We start from the raw sequence: 24,390 nt of genomic DNA on the forward strand, positions 1-24,390 counted from the left end.
AAACAAACTGCAGTCTATGTGCTCGTCCCTTTCCCGGCCTTCATTTCCTCTGTGCTGAATTGTGACATTAATGGTCCAGTTTTATTTCTGTGGTTTCTGGTGAAAGATCCTCCAAACGTGCTGCATTTAAACCAAACTTCTTTACTCTCTTTTTGCACGTTATTGCATTTTTCATTCCCGTTTCGGTATTTTTCAACCAGAGGAAAATGCCTAATTTCTCGGCTGCTCCTTAAATAAACCCGTGCTTCTGCCTTAACAGCTTTATTTCAAAATACTCCACCATACGACCTTAGACTTGCTGTGACGATTATTCATGGAGGGCTCACAGCTCTTTTACCTGGCAAACTTCAAATTATTCAATAATTATGTTTTTCAGTCAAAATGCATTTTTTTATGTGAACGTGTTTTTTTCTTTCAAAGAGAAAATAGGCGGTTTGAGTTTCCTCCTAACCTCCACAGTGCATCCTTTCCATTAAAACAAACTGATTCCCTTTTCAAACAGGAGATTGATTATACCTCCTCAATTCTGCCGCCTGCAGCCTTCAAATAAAACCTGATTAAAAAAACACTTTTTCAGCTGCACTCATGAGTGATGAGATAATTAGAGCTGAGGGAGGCGGGTTCAGCTCCTTTAACCACATTCTAAAAGAGCCATTAACATCCAAATTCTCATTTCTCAAGGCGGCAGAATTAATGTGTTGATTAATGTGGGGGTGCAAATGAGACATCTTGGTTCTGCTGTTATTTCAGATGCTTGAATATAATTTGAATGTTTTTGGAGCAAACATCTGATTCGTTTCAAGCTGAAGTTGACAAATGTCAGTGGAAATCAAAGTTTTGATCATTTAATGTGCTTCGATTTGTGAGGCACGTTTTCTTGCCTCCACCCTGCAGAGTCCAGCAGGCTTTTAAAGAGGTGATCCAGTGCTGAAGAGGTGGCAGCGCTCTTCAGCAACGGTTGTTCTCACCATCATTTCTCCTCTTGTCAGTCAGAGGAGATCTTCCTGACAGGCGACATTAGCATTCACAGAGGTGCAACTCAAGATGGAGAAACAGCCTGGGAGAGCAGAATTCCCCTAAACACTGAACGCTCTTTAACCTGCTTTATGTGAATACTTTCATCATTAAGAGCTTTTAAGGAAATATGTATGAAGGTCAAATCAGGATCAGCGTTGAAAATTTCAAAACAATTTTTAAACTTGAAATTACAAATTCTAAACTTGAAGGAATTATTGAAAATTAAAAAAATAAAACTGTAAATAAAAAAAAAACATTTTAAATTTAAAAGAAATGTTGAAAATTTGAAAAAAAGGAAATTTGAAAATATAATTTAAAAAATATAAATGTATACCTAAAACTGTTGGTAAATAAAAAATAGTTTTTATCAGTACTTTGTATTGTACTTTATTTTTAGTTTCCTCCTTTCTTTGCAGGACCGAAGTCAGAATCTCAGCTTTGGAGCTGAAGCTCTGGTGTAAAAAGGTTAAAGAATTTTAACTCCATACTGTTGACAGATTTTGGAAATGTATTTTCGTAAAATTGAGCGATTTCCCATTAAAGTCAATGAAGACTATTTGCTTATGGGACCTAGTGGTTATCTGTTGAACTGCACCCATTCAGAGCTGGTTTTGGTTTCCCCCTGGGTTTCATCTTAGGGAACATTTTTGTCAAAAGGATTAAAAAATGTCAAAAGCATTTTACAGAAACTAAACTTATCTGCATCTGAAGGAAAAGCAGGAGGGTGATGGAGGCTGGACAGGAAGTGATGTCAGCTTCTGCTGGGCTCCAGCTGGCCGTCTCCACTCTGTCACAGAAGACGACAGAAGTTAAGCTCAAAGGGAGCAGCAGGGCTGGACATAGATGGTGCAGAATTAAAACAGCTTCAGGATGAAACCGTTGAAAAACTCAAACTGATATTGTAGGAATCAGGCAAACAGGTAATTTCATTTTATTGCTTCTATTTTCCTCATTTGTTGCCTTAGATATGTATTAAAAAGTAGTTTTACCTCAAAAATGTATTTTATTACTATGTCAAACGTATACTAACACGCTAGTTACACCTGTTTATCAGGATCGAAACATCAATTTGCATTTACTTCTTTTGTCAGTCTGGACATGTTTGGCTACAAAAGCTAAACATTTTTCCACCCTAAATTCAAATTTTGCAGGAAAAATGCTAATTTATAAATTGTTCTTGCTTTGGGGTTCGTCATTTGATAGGATTTCTTTGTTCTGTTAAAATTCCTAGAAAAAAGCAAAAGGTCAGAGGTCAGTGGTTTTGAGGAAGCAGTTGTTAATCTGAAATGTTGATGGAGGATTGTATTGCTTCTTGTTTTTCTTTTTGACGACTCTGAGAATTTTTTTGTTAATGAGTAAACTTCGTTTATTAATTAGCTTAGTAGATGAGCAGCATAATTGATAAATCCCCATCTTGTTATACAGAATCCCAGAAAACAGTATACCATTAAAAACAAGAATTACAACTTAAACGTTATCAAAAAGATTTAACACAAAATGTTGAGGTTTTTTTGAGTCTTTTAAAGATCGAGACCCACTTTTAGTGTCTAAATCAAGAAAAAGTTACAGTTTCCTGTCTTAAAAGTAACACAACAAGACGAAAGAATGAACGAGTATCCTCCTGGTTTAAGTCACCTTTTCAGGGCACGAGGACATTAAAGCATCAAATGTTTTCCAGTTTGTGGTTAAGTGCGAGCTTCCAGACGGGCGTTGCAGCTGACAGGTGGCGGACAGGGCAGATGAAAAAAGTGGAGGCTGAGCCGCTCCTTCATGTTGTTCTGGGTCACCGTCTGTTGGCTGTAAAGCATCAGTGTGATGTTATTCCAGCTCTGACTCTTGTTGTGACCTCCATTCATGAAAGGCGAGTGGATGTGGCGGCACGTCACACTCTGACACGCTCCCAGCTGTAAATCTGTGGCACCTCTATAGATGGAGACAGGTTTATGCCCAGCTGCTGCTTGCTGCTGCTGTGTGTGTTTGTGAGTGCATGCTGGGCAGCTGGTTGGTGGTCAATGACTGAGATTCACTGGGTCTGCTGCAGGCCAGACTGTGGAGGAGTCTTTGCGCAGAAACATAAACTTCATGTTGAGAAAGGTGCAAATTTAGCATCTGCTACTTCATAAAAGCTCCACATGTCCAGTTATTTGAAAGAACAAATCAATTTTTAATGGAATATCAGATTTCTACTATACATGTTAAATTGGATGTTAAGAGATTAGAGATTTGCTTTTATGCCACCTACAAAGAGCAAGTAGCTAATATATTTGAGAGAGTGGTATTTATTTTAGCACACACAAGTTTCCAGTATTTATTTGTACTCTGAAGTGACGATATGACCAATCCAATACAAACGTTTGGCTCTGAGAACTTTTATTACCTCTAGAGCAGGGGTGCCCAAATCGATGCCTCCTACATGCTTTCCAACCAATGTCACTGAAGCTAAACACACCTGATTCAGATTATCAGCGGCAGATGAGGCAGGGTTTCTAAAACTAGCAGGAGGCCAGCCCTCAAGGTCTGGATTTGGGCTCTAGAGTCACGACCACCTGCCAAAACACTACAATCACTTTAAAAAAAACAGCAAAAACACATTGATAAATGCTTTCACTGAAATAAATTGTGTGATCTTAATTGCCCCCCAGGACCCGGCCTACGCCTCCTTCCTCTTCGATAAGCTCCAGCGCCTGCAGTGTCCTCGCCGTGGCCGCCATGCTTCTCCTGCATCCCGCTGTGACGTCTGCGGCACCACCGTCCAGCACCTGAGACACCTCGCTCTGTGTCAGGCCCTTGGCACCAGCAGAAGGATGACACCTCGCCCAGCCACCCCAAACATGGCCACCTCGGTGTGCCCCCCACCAGCCATGGAGACAGCCTACGAGGGAGACAAGCACCAGGCCAAGCAGCAAGGCTGGACCCAAGACGGGCAGCAGCTGCCAAGCGGAGCTCCGTTCGGATGGGGCGGAGTTCAGAGCACTTACCTGGGAGGGGGTGGGGCAAAAGGCCTGGCCACGGTCACACCTCTAAATGCACACAGCTACCTCGAGGGAGTGTGGAGAGTGACATGCTGCAAACATGAGCATGCTACGGTAAGCAGGAAGGGACAGAAATTTTGATTGAGGATGAAAAGTTACTGAAGAAATTCTGATGGTTTTGGTGACTCAAAAATACCATGAAAACATTTAAAGTAACACCGGAAAACAACTTAAACCAAACTTAATTAGACAGTGAACTGAGTGACAATGTTTGGTAATAATTCTTGGTTAACTTTCTGAGGATTAGTGGATTGCATAACATTCCAATGTCACAGTATTAGCTGATGTTGTTTTTTTTTAATTACTAGACCAAATACCATATTTTCTGCACTATAAGGTGCACATAAAACCCTTAACTTTTTCTCAAATAATTACAGTGCACCTTATAATCTTTTGCTCCCAAAAGTGTGGAAAGTTCAGCAAATGTGAATTTTTAAGGACAAGTTTTAATGTATTTTGTGGAAGGACTGAGGACTTCTAGCACCTGGACGAATTGATGGAGGATGATCAGTCCTTGACTCATCTGTGCATACAGTCTCCGCTTACTGAAGGGAGTCGTGTTATCCTCCTTATTATCGACTGGCATCCACAGAGGAGCAGTGGCCTCGTTAGGGATCCTGCTGCTTGCAGCTGAGGGCTGATGACTCGGTTAGAAACCTGCAAGTGAAGAGCAGCGCTCACTGAGAATCTATGAAACACCACCCCCTCTTATGCTGAAAAGACCTGAAAGCTCGCCACTGACGTAGTCTAGCCCTCAGGCTGGAAGGTGGTTTTCAGAGCAGACAGCAGCATTTTTTTCTTGCTTTTTTGTGTCAGACGCCATTGCATTCTTATCTCTGTGTTTCAGCCTGGCTTGCTTTGCAGAAAGTCTGCACGGGATGCGTGCTTTTCTAGCTCTGAGATGAAAACGAACCCGCAGAGAGCGGAAAGTGAAACGGGAATGGGAACAGGTGGTGTTAAGCTGATTAGTCTGTCGACAGCCAACGGGGAGACGGCATGATGTGGAAACAAGGAGCCGCCTGACAACCTGCCTCACCAAAACGCACCATAATGGACATAAAAACATTTGGAACTACTCTTAGAAGAACATCTATTTTCAGACCAACAGAAACCAAATTGAACATTTAGATTGGACATGCTGACTCCATCAAGAGCCACTAATGAAGTAAAGAAAACCGTTTTCACCCTGACTTCCATCACAAAACTAAACACTAAAACGCCAAACAACCACCTGTCCAGATTTTCCATAAACAAAATCACAAAGTATGTTACATAAAGTAAAAAACAGAAATCACTTAAATCACAAGTCAAGAACAAAAGTCACATCAAACTAAGTGGGGATAGCTTATTCTGAGGTAATGAAACATCCAGATGAAAACCAATTTATTCCCAACACATCTTTATGCATTTCAAAATGACGATAAGATAAAAGCTGCTGATTGGTTACCTAGGTTTGTTGCAGGGGAAGTGCACCCCACACCTGCAGGGGTGTTTTTAAATTAGCCATAAAGCAGATGGGCAACAAACCAAGACCTTGAAATTCTAGAAGGATATGAGGATTTGTCCCCTTTAAAGGTTAGGTTTGATGGACTTAACATATCAGGAATTAGAGTAGTTTTTTTATTTTTATAAAGGGTGCTTTAAAAATTCCTTCTCCAGTCAGAAACCTTTCAGTATCTAAGTTATACAATACAATACAATACAATACAATACAATACAATACAATATAATATAATATAATATAATATAATATAATATAATATAATATAATATAATGATAATTTTACAATAAAAATCTAGTGTCAGCTTTGCCCAGCTAGCACTGACCTAAAAAAAACCCGACAATGAATAATTCTTACGATAAAAGAACTAAAGATACAACTAAGGCAAAAATGACAAAGTGTGTACAGTATCTGTGCTCTTTATTTTAACCGTCAACATCGAGCTACTCTCCTCATTTGTGCTTCTGTTGTGTCGTTTGTGTGATTTGTCTCAATGGAGTTTTTGCTGAACCCCCCTGCCTCCAGCTCCTTGTGTAATCCTGTTAGTTTGCCGAGTGTCACTGAGTGTATCACAGACACACAGCTGAGGAATGAATGTGCCAACTAACCTGTTCCAGTTATCAGTTTAATCCACAGCAACCAGGGAAAGTTTAGAAAAACAAATGCAATCCCCAAAATTAAAGAATGAGGAAGATTGGAGGTATGGTTTGTTAGTGGTCTACATGTTTTTGGTTTATGGTCTGGCAAGCTCACCGACTGTACCACGAAATAGATTTTCCAACTTGACAGCCTTACTGTCTATTAGTGGACTCAGATAACTCATTATGAGAAGCAGAAACAGATCCTCACCTTGCACCTCAGCAGCCATGATGTGTTGAAGCAGAACAGGAAGTTTGGACCTCATTTAAGTCTGTCATTATTGAATAACTTCCTGGCACAAATGTGCTGTCCCTGAAAAATATGGAGAAACGTTTCCAGAAATGTCGCCTTTGGGACCGGCTGAGCTGCTGATGCTCTCCATCCGTAATTACAAATCAACAGGGTTCTGTCATGGTTCTGCAAGCATAGGAACATCTGCCTCACAGTAATCTGATTATGTGCAAATGTAATTAGATGATGGTAGAAGTTTGAAACAAAAGCATAAAGTTTTTTTAACCATCCTTCTGGAGGTTGATGCAAACGGTATAATTTTGACCAGCTCTGTCTTTTTCATTAACCCTTTCATGTGTTTGTGTTGGGTTAGGGTTCATCCTCGGCAGCGTGTCACCTGACCTCGAAGACAACGATCCCAGTTAAACCAGAGGCTCACAGCATTGCTACCCAGACGAGCCAGCCTCTATCGGGGGCTGCTGCTTTCCTCATCAGGTCAGTGAAGGCAGCATTCAGCTTCATTCATATCAAGGACAATTAACCAGTCACTCATAACAAAAAAGGTCTGAGATATTTTAAATCACTTAAAGTTAACAAATTCAGGATAATTTATGGCTAATATTTTTGAGCTTTTCAAATGAGTTAGTTTTGTTGAGTTACATCTATCCTGTGTAGTGCAGCCTTTTACATTTAAGGCATAATTAACCAATTCCTCCCATAAAACTGTTCCAGGATGTGTGCTTTTTTGAGTGTGAACTGAAATGAGAAATGTGGCCCATGGTTGGTCACAACCATTTCTAGAATTTGTTGCTGCAGACCATATTTAGCAGCATTCTCTAATTATTATTTGGTGCTTTACTTGTTAAAAGTCAGAATCGTGATTAGGGTTCTGTCTGCTTTAATTTTACTTCCTGTTTTATTGTGAAGGTTCTCCCTGAAGGTTCTGCCTGTTTGAGTTTCCCTTTTTCCCAATCTCCCCTGATCATTTACACTTTTGTCTCGACAGTCCTGTCAGTATATATGTTTTGTCACTGACTTCGTCTGTTCCGGGTCCATATTGTCTGCCTCCCTGTCTGCCTGTTTACCCCGACATTTGGTTTTTGGTTTCGATGCTCCGCAGCGCCACTTGTTATTTAAATAAACCCCTTGTTTTTGGAACCGCCTGCCTCCCATCTCTGCATTTGGGTCCTTCATCAACCTCGCAACCTGACAACTAGAAGTCTGATGAAGATCTTTTTTTTTGGGTTTTTTTTTTTTTTAGTCTGATGAAGATCTGGCATTCGATGAGAAGCGCGTTGATGAAGCTTCAAATCATGAGTAAACAACACAAATACACAGCAAACTTTCAAGTTTAAAAAAATGCCTATGATGGTTCTTGACTTTTTGTCAGTTGTTGCTCCTTCCCCACTTTACTGAAGTGACCTTCATGACCTCATCTGTCGAAAAATCCTTGACTGTAGTAATTGAAATGGTCACAGGGGGAGGGAAGGGGGTCCAACATGCACAGCTTGTCCTAACACTCACCTGGTGAAATGTGTAAGTGTTCCTGCTGTGCTGATTGGAAAGAGTTTCAGAATAACCATGAAGTTATCCATGACGTTTGTTTCTGGCTGTGAGGGAGTGCAGATAATTTCATGTTCTCAAAAAACATTTGTATCAGGCAGCAGTGGATGCAGTTTTGCTTTTTTAAAACAGAAACGCTTGTTCTTTTTTAAAGGCCACATGGCAACAATACATTTTCACTGTGTAAGGAGAGAAAAGTGTGCAGTTAAACTAAACTTTTGCTATTATTACTATGGTTGCCCAACCAGATAAATAAACATTAAACACTTATTCCGGAGTGTTACTTTATGAACAACAAATAAATAAATAAACCCCTCATTTACTGGGGGTGAGGGGATACGTTCCATAAACCACTAGGTGAAATCTGCAAAGTAGGATTACTGATATTTTAAGGCTCTAAAACTCCTTACCACACACTTCATACACCATTTTCACACTTTAGTCTCTTGTCGAAAGTTTAAGTTCAAACCTTCGTAGAAAATAGGTCCAGTGTAACAGAGTAAAAAAAAAAAAACATATCTGCTAGCAGTTCAAGCTTTACCCACAAAAGGCATGGCATGGATGAGATTAAATGACAAGGTCAACAGCCAATCAGGTTGCAGAATACTATGAGCTGTAATACTGAAAAACAAACAAACAAAAAGAAATGCATATTTGTGCTGAAAAAAATCCACTAACAGCAAAAGGTTAAACCGCGATATTCAGAGGGGACACTATTCAAAAGAACTTTCTTACCATGTTTCTTCAAATTTATGTTTTGTTCATACAACAAAATGTGCTGCATAAAAGGATACAGACATGTCAGATGTTTTGGGCAGCAATCCAGAGTGTTGTACCTCTCTAAAAAGGGCACAGAGCTCCATAGCAAACATGAACTTTCACATTTTCTTTTCTTTTTTAAAATTCCAAAACCGGTCTGCGTGTTTACAAATTTACCCTGTCTGTGTTTTGGTGCATATAGATGAATAAGGTTTTCACTTACAGTCAGTCAAATACAAACTTAGTGTAATGTAACAAGACAAGTTAATAAATCAGACATCAACAGGGGCGTCATCAAGCCCAAAGGAGGAGATCCAAGAAAAGCAAGGAGAATCACTCTTATTGAGTGCAGATTTTGTGAGTAAATTCTGGAGAACAGGTATAAAGGATTGAGTTTAAAACAGTAGGATTTGGTCCTTTTGAGCATACAGTATTTCAAGCTTCGAAATTATTAATATTCCTTCCTGATTTGAAGAAAACCTAGGGTGTCCACAAAACAAAAACCTTTAGTTTGCTGTCCTAGAAATAAATGTCTCTTTCTTGCAAAAACTGATCAAAAAATGGCATATTTATGCAGAGAGAAAAGATCCACCACTTCTCACTCAGAGAGCACCATCGTTCCACTAAATGAACTTCATTTTCCTGTTTCAAATTCAGCTGAGAGAGCTCGACTGAGAAGTCAAAGCCCTTCTCTGCTCTGCGTGCAGAGTATAATTGGCAGATTTACTGTTTCTTTTCTGTTGGTGTGGTTCGAGCTGTCAGAGGAGGTCTGTGGGGCTCAGGGTGATTTCAGCTCCATCTGCTTTGTGAGTTTGACAGTTAAAGCTGCACTCATGGATGCTGCATACCTGATGCTGGTGTGACCAGGAACCACATGCTGACAAGGTCAGAACAAACATCCTGTCAAAATCAAGACGTTGAAATGACGACTACTTAAGAAACACGGTACTTGACGTCAAGGCAAGGACAATGGTTTAAAAATAAAACAGAGGTCTTAATTCAAATATTCTAATTAGAACTTGTAACAAATTTTTTTCCCCGCCCTTAGTTTGAAGGCCGATAACTTTCTAAAGTTGTTAACAGTAAGAATAAGTTAAACAGGGCATACATCTAAGTATAATCTATTTTAAGTTGTTGATCAATTTCACCTTTTAAACCCAATTTATTAATGCCTAAAAACAAATATTACTCAACCAATCAAAAATGTAGTAGGGCTCTTTTGGATTATTGTCCTCTAACACAAAAAAGTCATGGATATATATTTTAGTAAAGTCCCAACTTTTTGGTACAGCTAGTTAGTTTTTTAATTCACATCAAACAATTAGCATGACTGACTTAATTGTAATTGGCGTATACTTATACTGCACCTAGAGGCTTAAGGCGCTTTACAGCCGCAGTCTCATCCACCCATGCCCACACACATTCCCACACTGATGGGGGATTCACTGCCCTGCACTGGTGCCAACCTCAACCTCCAGGAGCAATGTGGGGTCTTGCCCAAGGACACTTCAACACATAGGCAGGCAATGTGGGAACCAAACTTTTAATTCTCCAATCAGAGGTTGACCATTCTGCCTCTGCACGACGGGTCTCTCAAGATTATATGACTGAATTGTAAGCTTCTGAAGTCATTCTTTTTATTCCATTGTTTGTTGTGTTTTTTCTTGATTGTCATTTTAGCTCCATGAGGCGAGCTTGGATGTGATAAATATGTGGTGTGTAAGCAAACACAAACATACAAATTCCAAAGGAGCTCATTTGAGAGTGGGGCCCAAATCTAATTAACAACTTCAAAAATGCGATGAGGCAAATGTAATCTGGACCTTATCAGTTGCTGTTTGTACAGAAGGTGGACAGAGCAGAAAGGCTTCAATCACAGCGGGCGTGGCCCTGGCTGGCTCACATTTCCCAGTAAAAGATGGCTGAAATGAAGGTAACAGGGAGCCGCTGATTGTGATGCCCAGATGGTGAAACATGTTAATCCCTACTTGGACAGCAGTGACATTCCATCTGAGTGGATGTCTGTTTGATATGGATTTTTCAGTATGCCCTTCAGTTTGATTTGCACATCCAGACACACAATAAGGTTTCAAAGAGAATCTTTAGCTTCAAAGCAAAAACATACATTATTCTTTGGACTTTTTATACAAAGATCTCAGTGTAACAATAATATCATTTTTCTTCTGAGTCCACGTTTGTGACCACATTTTTATTCAATATTATATAAACAAGACGTTGCAAATGATTCTCTTGTCATTTGAGCATGCCCATTCACAAAAACGTGTTTTTTTTCTGTTGCTGCTACAGCTGAGGAGAGATAAAGTGTTACACAGATGACATGAGAAACGACATGACAACAATATCGATTTTAAAGGGTCTTTTACATGCTATTCTTAAGCATTTTACAGTAAACAATATCCTTGTACACTGTATATGATAATATAATTGTATATGTTAATATATTATCTTTCATACACAAAATATTTTAAATTTTTTAAACGTTAGTTATTTTCCTGAGTTATTTTCCAACCCAGAAGAATGATGACTCGATCTCTGAGGCACCGGCTTTCGCTCCACCCATTGCATGACGTCAACCTAGAGTCAGCCTCAGCTGCGTGTCTGTGTCTCGCCCATGAAAACAACTACATCCAAACTTTAGCAAAGATGGATGTACATGTTGTGCATTTTAGAGGAAAGGTTTTAGCAAATCAGCACTTGTTCCACGGAGAAAGTGGGCGTTTACGTTAGCCTAGTGGTGGTTCTGACAGCACAGACTGATCCTGGCCTGGAAGGAGCTGTTCTCGATCCAGACCAAATTAATCGGATTGGGTCGAGACCAATGGGTTTTTCCAGTCTGAATAGACCCTTTGTGACATGTTTTAGATTTACAGAATTTAACATATCACTATTGGATGAATGGCAAAAAAAATCATTTTTAAAGCAGGCGGAAGGTTTGACAGACAGACAGAAAGACAGACAGAGACTGATAGATAGACGGATGGATAAATGGACTGAAGGGTAGTTTGATGCTTAGATTAACTGTAAGTTGATAGTTAAATAAATAGGCAAAAGATTAGACAGAGGGATGTATACATAACTAGATGGACATACAAATGACAGTTGAAGCAATGATCTTTTTAAGTTGAAATTAGACCCTACACATGTTCTTGATGCAACCTCACGTCAGTCACCTCCAGAATTAGATTTGTGTAAAAGATGTCACAATAAGAAAATGAAATAACCAAACCTAAAAACATGGACTTCAAATTCCCAAAGCAATTACCCTACAAGAAATACAATTTTCTTTGGTAACTGTCAAGGAATAAAAAGGAGCTTGTGTGCTAAAGAGCTGCCTTCGTTACATCTGTAGTAGTCATAGTGTTTAATCAGACCAGTCTCACTTGTGTGGCTGCCTCCCCTTAAAAGACATTTTCTACCTAATTAAGGTTATTCAAGAGTAAATCAGTTGGCCTAAATTGGCAATGTCTGTTGTAAATCAACCAACTCACTCCACTAATGACAATTATAATCAGCATCAACTCTAATTAGGTGTGCGCAGGCTTTGGAGCACAGTTTTCTACTCCATCTTTATAAAGGGCAGCATCAATGAGGAGTGGCTGCAGCTCAGCCAATTAAAGACAGAAGACTTTGAAGGGTGCCAGCTGAAAAATTAAAGCTGCAGGCACTGTTAAAGATCTTTTTGCTGCCTGTGCCCATTGTACCACCAAGAAATACCATCACAGGGCAGAATAAACAAGAAAGAACAAATGCTTGGCTACATTCAAAGTGCTCTCAGTTCTTAATTACTTCTGTCACATTTCCTACTTTTACTGGAGTAATTATTTGGTTGATTTTTTTCCCCTTTTTTTAAGTATTGCTACTTTGAGTTGATTACAATCATCAGATAGCGCCTCTGAACAAAACCGAGGACGACGAGTTCTCATCTCATCCTGTCCCCTAAATAATGGACGTCCCTTTCTCCTTAACCTTCTGTTTCCAGCTGTGTTGAGGCTTAAAGCTGAATGTGGGATGAGCTTCGATCCCAAATCTGTTTCAAGTGAAGATGAACATACAACTTTAATAGTTTCATCAGCCGAGTCTCACAGAACTTCGTCAGTTAGGGAGCAGAGGCCTGAAATCAAGTCTTTGAGGGCATAAAAAGCAGGAGATGTTTTATTCTGTCTGTTAAGCTGCACTTTGTCCTTCGCTTTCTCTGTTGCAGTAGTCCAGAGGAGAAAACTCTTTTGCTGGAGGGGGTATGATAAAGCGGTGGACCACCCAAAAAGACAAGCTCTAGAAGAAATGTTACCACTATAATATAAAAGTGCAGCTTGGTCTGTTAAACCATACAGAATAACCTGCTTATACACAACAATGATCCTATAAAAAACAAGTCTCTGTACAGTTCTACTTTATTAAAACATCTGGCCCTCAGTGAATCACCTTTAAGGCTCCTTTATGTTTTATCTTGTGAAAAAGTCCTTAATTTCTCCATTTGACATGCTTTCACCATAGTTTTTGTATATTATCAAGTACAATCATTCATCTTCTAGGCCGTTTGGTCCCTTTCAGGGTCACAGGGCTGCCGGTTCGAATGCTGGCCACTTGTGGGCGAAGCCAGGGGACACCCTGGACAGGTCGCCACTGTGTCGCAACAATCACAAACTATTAAAAAATCTAAAAGATCTTGAAGAAACTTTTGTTTTTTTTTTAGAAACAATCAAACTCACAGCTGAGATCACAAATCTAAGATAACAATTCCCTGGTGCTCATCGAAACCAGAACATGAAAAAATCATTTTTAAGTGAAGCTCCCTTAACAGCTGGATTTATGGAAAAAAATAAAAAAAGATCTGGTGATTTGGTATCTAAATTTCTAGTTATCTAGTTTTTTTGTTGGGGAGAATGTCTCTGGGTCTTTTTTTTTTTTTTTTAGCTTAGACTTGGACAGAAAGAAGAAAAAATAAAACCAACAGAACATCTTCACTGAAGAGGGTTGAGTTCCCCACAAAGTGGGTCTCTGGCTTGTTGCCATTGATCTATTGACATTCTAGAAGGCATCCTGACTTTTCCAAAAGCTTCAGACGAAACAGTGGTGCCATTTTTATCGGCATTCCCCAAAATAAGACTTGGAGATGCCTCCTGGATCACGTTTAGGGTCAGATGTCAGTGAAACACAAAATAGGGTTCTGCAAACTATAAACTGCCACACAAATTTTGCTGAAATTTGGATGGAAGCAGTTGCCCCTGCTACCTGGCAATATCAGCTCTCTAGGTAATCTACTGTGGATGTTCTGGTAGTAGCTCTTTTTCTTTTTGATGCCCATTTCAAGTCAAAGCAGGGTTTGAAGAAATGTTGTGGCAAATAGGCGCCTGACTCCTTGAAGGCAATCCAAAATGATTTTTGAAAAAACTGTTATGGCAACTTCTGGAACAAATACGGTCTTTTACTTTATTGTATCTTATCCAATCTGTATGTCCGTGAGTTTGGAGTTCATTGTCTTTCCTTACGCTCTGACTTGTCAGGTTGATAAGCAATTTTGAGTGAAATCCGGTAGCATGTATATATGCATCTGTAGTAAAATGGAAGTAGATCAGTCTTTTCTTAATTACTAAAAGTAGGTTTTAAACCTATCTGAAATTAACCTCTGTTGGATGCTCAAAGGCACAACATTTGTGTTTGTCAAATACAAATTCACTGACTCCACTAAAATGCTTCCCACTAACACATGCATTTATCAAACATAAACATAAATGAAAATGCCCATGCAGCAACTATGAATAAAACTTTTTGAATCTTCTCATGGTACAAATTGTTCAAAGCACTGAGAGTGGGTCATCAAATGACCTAAGGAAAACATGGCCCACATCCAGAGTCTGCAGTTAAAGCCAGTGAGCGCTGTAGCTGACCTGCAGGGACACAACCAGGCTGCTCTCTTTCCACTGCAGACATTTTCAGATGAAAGCTGGAGGGAAAATTGAGACACTAGCTGCTGTTTTTTTCTCCTCCTGAACACAACCCTTTTGTCTTTACCGGGCTGCTTCTCTCAGAGCTTTTGTTTTTCTACTGTCACTGGTAACTCAACCGCCATTTGAAGTCAGAACGGACACAGACCTCAGCAACAGTGACGTGAAAAAGTGATAAAAAATACAGCTTAAAAATAAATAATCTTCTAACATTAATAAACAATGTTTTTTTGTTTTTATTTTTTTGTGTCAAGACTGTCTCAGTCATTAAATTATATCACTGTAGAATCTTAATATCAATATCAATCAAATTTCTACTTGGCAAAATGCAAAAACTACTAAACTTGTCAAAACTACGTGTTTACCAAAGTTAAGTGTTCCATCAAAACGTGAAGTCATTTTTTATTTTTTTCGGCAAAAGTGGCAAGACAAATTGTCTTTGATCATCTTTTGATCTTTTTTAAAAACGTTTCCAGTGGTCGTTGAATTATGACTGTGCTGTTTTCTAGGACATAGTTTCTGCAGAGTGGCAGTTTATAAATTCACTCTGAATTGTGGGCGAAGAGTAAGCCTGCCTCCAATTCCCAGCATCCCTACACTGTCTCCTACACTGCTAGCTTACAGACCTTCACAACCCCCACTTAGCATTACCAGTGCAACAAAAATGGCGAGCAATGTTGCAGTTTAACGCCGTACAGTTTTGATCCAGATGCCAGCTCATGAGAAAAAACAAAGACGTTCATGGATCTATTTGTCTTTAAGTGGATGCATCAGAATCAGAATGTGACACGTCCAGCATGCTTTCTATGTCACAAAAATAAATGTCCAATGTCGTTTTTTTACCTGCTTCTGATTTCCAATGATTTTAATGAAGAAATATTCAGAAACACAATTTTGAGCTTAATTTTCAATATAAATGTCCAACATCATGCAAAAAATTCCAAAAGAGCAAAAAACACAATTGTCTTTGCAGTGGGTCTTTAAATTTCACCATAATTCATAAATAAAACAGCACAAATAGTCTAGAAGGATGAGGGTTAAAAGTTTCAAAACTATTTAAAAAATTGACATAATATTTGTCACATATTAAAAAAATGTAAATTAATATTTTTTTAACCAGATAAAATTTGAAAACTGCAGTCCTGACTGTTGATTTTTACACACTAGACATATTTAAATTTTTCATTTATGTGATCAAAAAATGTATTCTGCTGATGACAACACTTTTTTTTAAATCAACAAATGAATTAATTGATTCTTATTTTTTGTAAATAATGTGAAGGCAGCTGTGTTTTTTTGTTTTAGTCATTCACATCTCAAAATTTATTTTTACTTTAAATCAGCCCCCTAACCTGTAGGTTTTCTGCAAGGTTATCACACACACCAACACACACACCCAAATACACACACTCACAAACACACACACCGACATGCGCATCCAGTCTGCACACACACACGTCTTTGAAGTCCAGCAGTGGGGGTGTCAGTCATCTCATGAAGTATTCATGCAGCATATCAAGTGTGTGTGTGAAGCCGTTTTCGTGGCTGCTGCGTGTCGGCAGAATAAAGGGCTGGGTTAGAAAAAGAGAAAGGAAGAAGGTGAGAGATGCAGAAGGACAGACAGAGGTAGGGAGGAGAAGGGAGGAGGAGGAGGAAGAGGGAGAAAGCCTGGAACTTCAGTGTTTCCTGGCAACCAAACAGCAGCAAGAGGCTGGAATCCACTTTATTTCTGCCTCTTGTGTCAGTCCTTTCTCTCCCCTTTGCTACGGCTGCCTCCTTTCATCCCTCCTTCTTTCTCTCCACTGGAATCAAAAGAGGAGGAGGAGGGAGCCTGTAAGGGTGGAGAGGAACAGCATTGCGATACAGACGGCAGGAACAGACCGAGGAGCACCAGGAGAGAGGAGAGGGTGAAGAAGAGGTGGCAGAAAAAGGGAGGAAGATTGGGCAGGGGAAGAGACTGACCAAGGAAATGATTTAGGATGGGGGAGAAGAGAAGGGCAAAGTTCAAGTAGAGGGCAAACAAAAAGGGAGGCAAAAAACTTAGAAATTAAAGAAAAAGAGAAAAAGGAGATAGGTAAAATAATGAAGGACAGAAAGAATATTTAAGAGATTAAAATGTGGATAAAAGAAAGAGAACAGCCACCAATTCCTGTGGAAAGAAGTGGAACAAAGGTAGATGGACCGATACAAACAGCTGTATTGATGGACATATGAAGAGCTGCAAGTGAAAATGAATGGACGGCCCTCAAAACGTTGATTTTCCTCTGAAGAAGTGATTTACAACTTTGTTTCCGGACCGGTATTTTAACTTTCCATGGCTGGACCCTGACTGCAGAGCAGGAGCGAGGATACGGACGGATGGGAAGAAGTTGTGGACATGGATTCAACTGAGCGGAGCCAGAAAAGTTTCATAGGATTTACCTCCGTTGAAAAATCTGATGAGGAGTTAGCAATGGATGAACGACACCTTTGAATTGTAGTGGAATGTACCATTTTATTACAGACAGAATAACGGATTATTAATGTCAGCAGCACCTAATGATGTTTTAACACCCAATTGGAGCTGATGGGGAAAAGAAACAATTAAGGAGATTGAAGAATTTTAATCTGTGAATACAAAGATAAAAAAAATGACAGGAATTCTTCTGACTGATGCATGACTGCAACGATGAGGAGACCCATCATGATCCAAGAATGTCTTGGAATCTAAAGTGTTCAAGAACTGCCTTCTCTGATGAATGGATAATCCCACACCAGGAGGGTTTTTTGGGACAGCCCTGTAATCGAGTTGGTTTGCAGAACTTTAAAGTCTTTAAAAAGTTTGGAGCAACTAGTTGATGACCTGAAATGTCTTTATTTTATTTTTTTGAGAGTACATTTGGGACGGATGAATCCGTGCACCACTACTGACATCACTGGAAAGTAATGGTTATTTTAGTAAATCTGAATCCGGGTCATGATAAAAGCCAAGTTTGCCAGGTGGAGCAAGAAACCGATGGTCATTTCTTGGAACAACCTAAATGTCTCGATCTTGTAGAAAGAAAGTTGGAACATCAGAACATCTGTTCTCCTAAAGGATCTTGAAGATTTTATTTCTGAATGAAAGTCTGTACTTGAGTTCCTTTTCACTGACGGTCAGAATAAGAAGAATGTGGTTTTTGAATATCATTACTGGAGATGAAGATGAGCAAACGCGTGGTTCTACATCACGGCAGAGATGTCTGAACAGATAATGGACTGGAAAGAACTGTGAGTAAAACATTTTCAGGAAATAAGATGATGTTTCTGAAGTCCAATTGTTTAGAAAAGCCCTTTTATCAGTTTTTTTTTTTTTTACATTTCTAGTACCCAGAGTTCCTGGACACTGACAGTTTTTTGAAACACTTTCAAGAGACTTTTCTAACAGACTAAAATCCACTGAATATTTCTAATATTCTAATAGCCAAACACACCTGGCGATATTAATACACACAACTATTTCTTGGAAATCAACCCCTACCCTCTACTCTTGCTATCTTGATTCCCACGTGTCAGTAAAGATGTTTCCAGATATGCAGTTTTTGTCACGTTAACAAGGTTCAGACACAATAAATGACATTTCTTTTTCTTTTTCAAAAGTCAAAGTCCTTGAAGGAGCTGGGATTTTTTAAAAACTTTTGAAGAGCTACTTCATAGTGTCGTTTTTACATATTTTAACTATCACCTGATGCTGGAGCTGGTGACTCAGCCCCTCCCACAGACAGGTATTGTAGGCCAACATCACAAGTTTTTTTATGTGTGTTGAAAAGGACATTTGTTATAAGACCAGGCCTTTGTCATCTATGTGACATACTATCTCTTAAAGATTTAAATCCAGATACTGTAATATTAGGTTATTTGAAGAAATAATAATTTTACATTAATGATAAAAATGAAACAATTTAAATCAACTTGCCGCAAATGTGCTCAAAGATGCAGCAAAAGTAGTAAATTACATTCCATAGAAGGATAGGTTTGTTTTTTCTATTGTAATGTTCCAAATAAAAGAAAAGTACTGACCGATATTTGAAAATTCAAACAACAAGCTAACTTATAAATACAGATTTATTTTTTATTTATTTAAGCTAATAAGATCATGTTCTAATTTACAATAAGGTTAGCGCTAAACGCATCCTGCTCTCAGTCTGTGCTACAGGTGTCTGATGGGTTCCACAAATTGCAGCAACTTGTTTTATATTGGGCCTAAAGGAGATGCCTTACACTGGAGTGCCATATCTGAATGTTGTTACCTCTACCAATGAGCTTACAGCCAGTTCGGCAAGTCTGGACTGTCATTGAAGGTTCTTATTCAGCATTGGGTAAATGAGGTTGTTCTAAAGTTGAGTCATGCTATCTGGACTTGTTTTCTTTTCTTCAAGCATTTCCAAGTGGCTTCTTCAGTTAGAGTGAGGAGGGGTTAAGGCCCACATAAATCCTCCTGGTGATTACTCACATTTCTGCAAATTTCATTGAGAGGAACTAAGAGAGAGAAGAGTGAATGTGAAAGACCTCCCCACGTGTAATCCCATCACAGGAATATGGGTGGGGTTGCACTGAACTTTGGGTCTTCTTGGGAACCAATGAGAAGGCAGCATGGCAAATAGGGAACAAATCGCATTGGAGCAATTCCCCATTGCTAAGGAAGAGCATTTTAACATAAAAGTTGATCACTGCTTGCAAAGCGAAAAGCTTCCCACTCTTTGTTGTCTTTCCACAGTTTGTTTTCACTTTTGTTTTGCTTAAAACTGCTTTTGAAATGTCAAACTTCACACTTCTAAAAAAGTTCCCTTTTGCACGTTCACTCTTCTCTGGTTCCCTCCTAAGGGCTCTAACTATTTGCAATGGTTGCACCACCATTTGACATCACCGTTTCACTGCATCAGTTATTGTTTTTATTGATCCATCGTCTAATTTGCTATCATTCGCTGGTTATATTCACTCTGTTTATTAGACATGCCCAGCTACTTTCCTCCTTGACGGCAGCATTTGCAAACAAAGCCCGCACACACATCTCTGGACTCTGGCCAATCAGAGGTGGACCTGCTCCTTGCATTCATGATTGGTTTAAATGTGGATGCAGCTATAGATGTGTGTCTACAGTTGCACCACAAAGATACTTTTAGTTAAAGAGATAGGTATTTGTACCCTAAACGACTGGGTGCAGTGGTGCGACCTGAGATTTTATTGATCACACCATGGAGAAATTAGGTCACATGTTCTATTAAATTGGTGAGACTCCTAGAGCTCAGCGTCTTCATTTTTAGTAGTCCATTTACAGAACATGGCATCAGTTTTGACTTCCTTTGCAGCTAAAAAGAATCAGTCCGTAAGTGATTGAATTAGTTAACTAAGTAAATCATCAGCCATAACTGTTTTCAGCAGGTTTCTCAAGGAAAGCTATCAAACTGAAACATGATTGTGGTCCAAAGGCATGTAGGAAATGTTCTATTAAGCAGCAAAATATATTTAAATTTTAACACATAAGTGTCTGCAATGTGAGGTCTTTGTGATTGCTACTATTCATTCTGTCCTGCTTTGTCCTTAAACCTGGTTTAAAACACTGCCTGACTCCCTTAAAATGCCATTTCAGCAAATATTGTCTAGTTTTTTGGAGGCCATCCTATTTCTCTGCAGAGATGAGGCTAAGTTCAGCCTACGTTCAGATGAGTCTTAGCTCTGAAAGGATATCCATCTTTTTTTCCTCCATCTCCTTTATGATGTTTATCTCACTTTTTTAACTGCTTAAACCAACCTTGGAGCAAGCTGCTCCACACAGACAGTTCATCAAAGGAAATTGACTCAAATAAATAGCTCCATTCAAATAAAATTTGCAAAAATGCTACAAAAACACCAGTAATGCACACTCACCAGCCACTTTATAAGGTACACCTTGCCTGCACCAGGTTGGACCCTTTTTTCCTTCAGAACTGCCTTAATCCTTGGTGCCCTAGATTCAACAAGGTACTGGAAACATTCCTCAGAGAGTTTGGTCCATATTGATACGTTCAATGTCACTTAAATCACCTTTCTTTCCTATTCTGATGCTCAATTTAAACTGCAGCAGATCATCTGACATTTGATTGGCTGATTAGAAATTTGTGTTAACAAGCAGTTGGACAGATGTGCCTTAAAATGTGGCTAATGAGTATAAATCTTCAAGTTCTATCTGCCTTTCCCTATGTTAACACCTACAATCTTAATGTGTTTGCTGTCTTACTTTAGTGATTCCCAGCAAACTAGGTGCTCTGAAGAGTAAATATCACTGTGTGGTGTAGTGACACCACACAGACCTGCAGTGCTGCCGTTTGTGCATCCAGAGTTGGACAGGCTCTGCATGTATCCCTGCAGGCTACCCGCTGTCGTCCTTCATGGAGGCTGCAATTTCATGCTCTGTTTTCTGATTGGAACAAGAGGAGGAGAAGGAGGAGGGACACTTTTTCCTCTCTAATGATCTGAGATCAAGCTTCGTCAGCCTGGCAACGGCCAACATACCTCTGGAATCTAGCGCTCCTTTCTTCTTCTGTTTATGGAGCTGCATGGCATTATTTTGCTGAAATAATTTTGAAATGAAATGGAAGAACATAGATAGAAGTAGAGGACAATTACCTAGTAAAAGTTTCTCTATGTTAAGAACTCCTTTAAAGCACTTTTTTTGGCAGCTTTAGGAGTCTCAAATTCATAAATCGGTTCAGCTTCCACCCATGTCCTATTGCACCCGTTCATAGTAGCTAGTGTGAGGTGTGCAAACCATCATATCTGTCCCATCATGTCAAAATAAAAATGTCGAAATTTGGGAGCACAACAAATGGGAAATCTGCAATTTAGTATAAGAAAAAAACATGAACTTTCTTAATTTGTCTGTTTGTTTTTTGACTTTTGTGTCTTTATTATTTTCTACCTTAAGGGCGGCTCAGAAGCTCAGCTTGCCCCGCAGAAAAAAGTCCCAACTCGACCCTTGCTCCCAGCCTGCTAAGGGTCCCAGCCCACCACTGCTGTATACGGGGGGCTTCAGCGGGGCTCTGCAGTTGTCCCCTCCTGCCGTCCCACCATGCCTCCTCAGAGCTGGGTCGAAGGTGAAGGATACGCCTGCCATGGGGAAGGTGAGATGACTCTTTAACTTTTAAAGATTCTGACAAACGTGATGGATTTTTTTGAGTATAAAAGTCAGAGGTCAAGAAAAAAGAATAGAACTGCCTTAAGTGAGCTGACCTGCAAAAAAGAGGCTGCCAGCTGGATTTTCTGAGCAGATCTGCAGCATTTATTGCACTGTAGAGAGCTTTTTTTTCAATCAGAGAGCATTTAAGCTCAAGATGACAGAAAACTCCTAAGGGGAATTCCAACGGACTTTATCAGCATTTTTTTTAAATGTACAGTACATGGCCAGAAAACATCAAAGGTAAAAAGAATAATTGCTTTTTAAATTTTTGTTTTAATCTTTATCAGCTATTTGTTGGCTCAGAACTGGTCCAGCTGCGGTTGTTTGGTTGTTTTCAAGTGACATATTTCTTTGTCAGCTGAAATACATGTTAACAGAATTTTCTTTTGGGGGGGGTTCAATTATGTATCATTTTAATGGCACTGGTTATAACAGCCTGTCAGCTATGTTTTGTTTTGGATAAGTGATCAAGTTTTCCTGCTCTTAACATGAGAACAGACCATGAAGCTAGAGGCAACGCTGCAAAATCCAACCGAATTCCACTTCTTTTATTTATATTCAGAAGAAATGACAAAGAATATCAAGTAAATCTTATAGAAAAAAAAACACTTGTTTCTTTATTAAAATGCATGAAAATGCTCAAATTTGGTTGACTTTGAATAATAACTGTCGTAGAATTTAGAATCGTCCAAAGTAAAGAGTGAAAATTTTCCCAAAAGAACCAGCACTTGTTTTAGATGAAAAGGATTAAGTGATTTTGACATGCTGTTTGTGCTCAGGTGCGGGTGGCGGTTCGGATTTGCTCTGTCCCCAACCCCGGGTCTCCAGAGTCCATGTCCTTCCTGAAGGTGGACAGCAGAAAGAAGCAGCTCACTCTGTATGAGACAGCATCAGGTGACCCCTCTTCTTCCACTCAGAGGAGGTCCTCTGCTCCTGCGCCCAAGACTTTCAACTTTGATGGAGTCTTCTCACAAGATGCATCCCAGGTGGGAGAAATTCAGGTCTTTCCTTCTGTCGGAGCATCTTTTATTCCACTTAAGGCGCTTTCACAGTGGGCTGCTAAGTTTTTTCGTCAAGAACAAAAGTAGATCATTGGTGGGTTAACAAAAAGGTGACAATTTTTCATTAAATATCGATATAAAAAATTCATATTCCAAAATCAAGCCTGTTACCATTTTTTGTGCTATTTTGTGCAGCTCTGTGGTTGGTTGGGCTGCATGGCGATAGTGGTTGGCACTCTTGCCTTAAAGCAAGAAAGCCCTAGTTTGAATCCCAGCTGGATCCTGTCAATGAAGAGTTTGATTGTTCTCCCAGTGCATAAATGCATGAATCCCACAGTCCAAAAACCAGTTTCATAGGTTAATTGATGACTTTAAATTGCCCTCATGTGTGGAAGGTGTAAAGTGAGTGTTTTTTTGTGACCTTGCACCGGAATGACAATATATCAAAGGGGGTACCCTGACTTTGCCTGATATTGGTAGGATAGGCTCCAGTATGCATGTGATCCTGAAAGTGATTAAGCGGGTTTGGAAAATGGACAGATAGCTGGTTATAAGTTATAGTGCTCCCACTTGAGCTGCTGTTGTCACTACTTGACATTTTCATGCAGTTTGGTTTCAACCAATGTGAAAGCAAACTAAAAAAACTGATTTTTTTGAACTTACCCACCCAACAGGCTGTGACAATATGAAACTCCCTTTGCATTTAAACTGGAAACACAAATCACTGCTAACATTTTATCAAAAAAAAGTAAATACTTTATAAAATTATTTTAAAAAAAGGCATCAAAATTGGGACGACTGGTTGTAAAGTCTGGCTTCAAATGGAACGGCAGAAAAAAAGAAAGCTCCAAGAAAAATTTACAGATATTGGGAGTCATAGTTTCTACAAAGTAAATCCAGTAGACATAAATTCTGATAATAAATTCCAGGCAGAAGCCAGAGTTGGAGCTCTTCATCAGGGAGGTGTCACCTCTGCAGCAGCTTGTTTTTCACCTCAGAAGACAGATCACAGAGCGTCTGCGTGGGTTTGAGTTCACCTCAAGAGAAAAAAACTGCCTGCATGTAAATCAGCAGACTCCAGTAACATTTCTCTTTTCTATATTCTGGATTTTAAGATCCAAACGACTGAATTTGAACTCAGGTTGAACCTTTGCACTCTTTCATTTGTCCTTTGAACAGATGTTCTTCTTTGTGGTGACAGGGGTTTCTCATTTATCTGAATTCTGGGCGATGTTTATAACTTTAGCATCTTTTGAATCCTTTTTTGCAGCCTTGATTTTAGTTTTTAATTTTGAGTTCAATTCTATATCACCCCTTTAAAATTATAAAGATTTTGTGGGTTCAGACTGTATCTGTGTGCTGACAGGCTGAGGTGTGCTCGGCCACGGTGGCAGAGGTCATCCAGTCTGTGGTTAACGGAGCAGATGGCTGCATATTCGGCTATGGACACGCCAATCTAGGTATTTATATATTTCACAACTCCCACACCTGTGCATTTTTAACATC

General features: G+C 39.3%; 1 protein-coding gene across 2 annotated transcripts in view; it reads left to right on the forward strand.

Annotated features, from left to right (window-relative positions):
* Positions 1 to 1,797: 1,797 nt before the first annotated feature.
* The window catches only part of LOC101156135 (kinesin-like protein KIF26A), a 40,587-nt gene continuing 17,994 nt past the window's right edge, over positions 1,798 to 24,390 (forward strand). Inside the window, exons 1-6 of one of the 2 annotated variants that reach the window (XM_078942674.1) lie at positions 1,798 to 1,937; positions 3,660 to 4,103; positions 6,795 to 6,916; positions 21,632 to 21,827; positions 22,663 to 22,869; positions 24,251 to 24,344. In XM_078942674.1, the coding sequence (XP_078798800.1) occupies positions 3,822 to 4,103; positions 6,795 to 6,916; positions 21,632 to 21,827; positions 22,663 to 22,869; positions 24,251 to 24,344 (901 nt within the window). In that variant the 5' untranslated portion in view covers positions 1,798 to 1,937; positions 3,660 to 3,821. Of the gene's footprint in view, positions 1,938 to 3,659; positions 4,104 to 6,794; positions 6,917 to 16,541; positions 17,959 to 21,631; positions 21,828 to 22,662; positions 22,870 to 24,250; positions 24,345 to 24,390 lie in introns of those variants that run through there. The other variant, XM_023952904.2, reaches the window with a different exon arrangement.

Source organism: Oryzias latipes, chromosome 24 (genome assembly GCF_053564925.1).
Source record: "Oryzias latipes strain Hd-rR chromosome 24, Olatipes_Hd-rR_3.1".
Lineage (NCBI taxonomy): Eukaryota > Metazoa > Chordata > Actinopteri > Beloniformes > Adrianichthyidae > Oryzias > Oryzias latipes.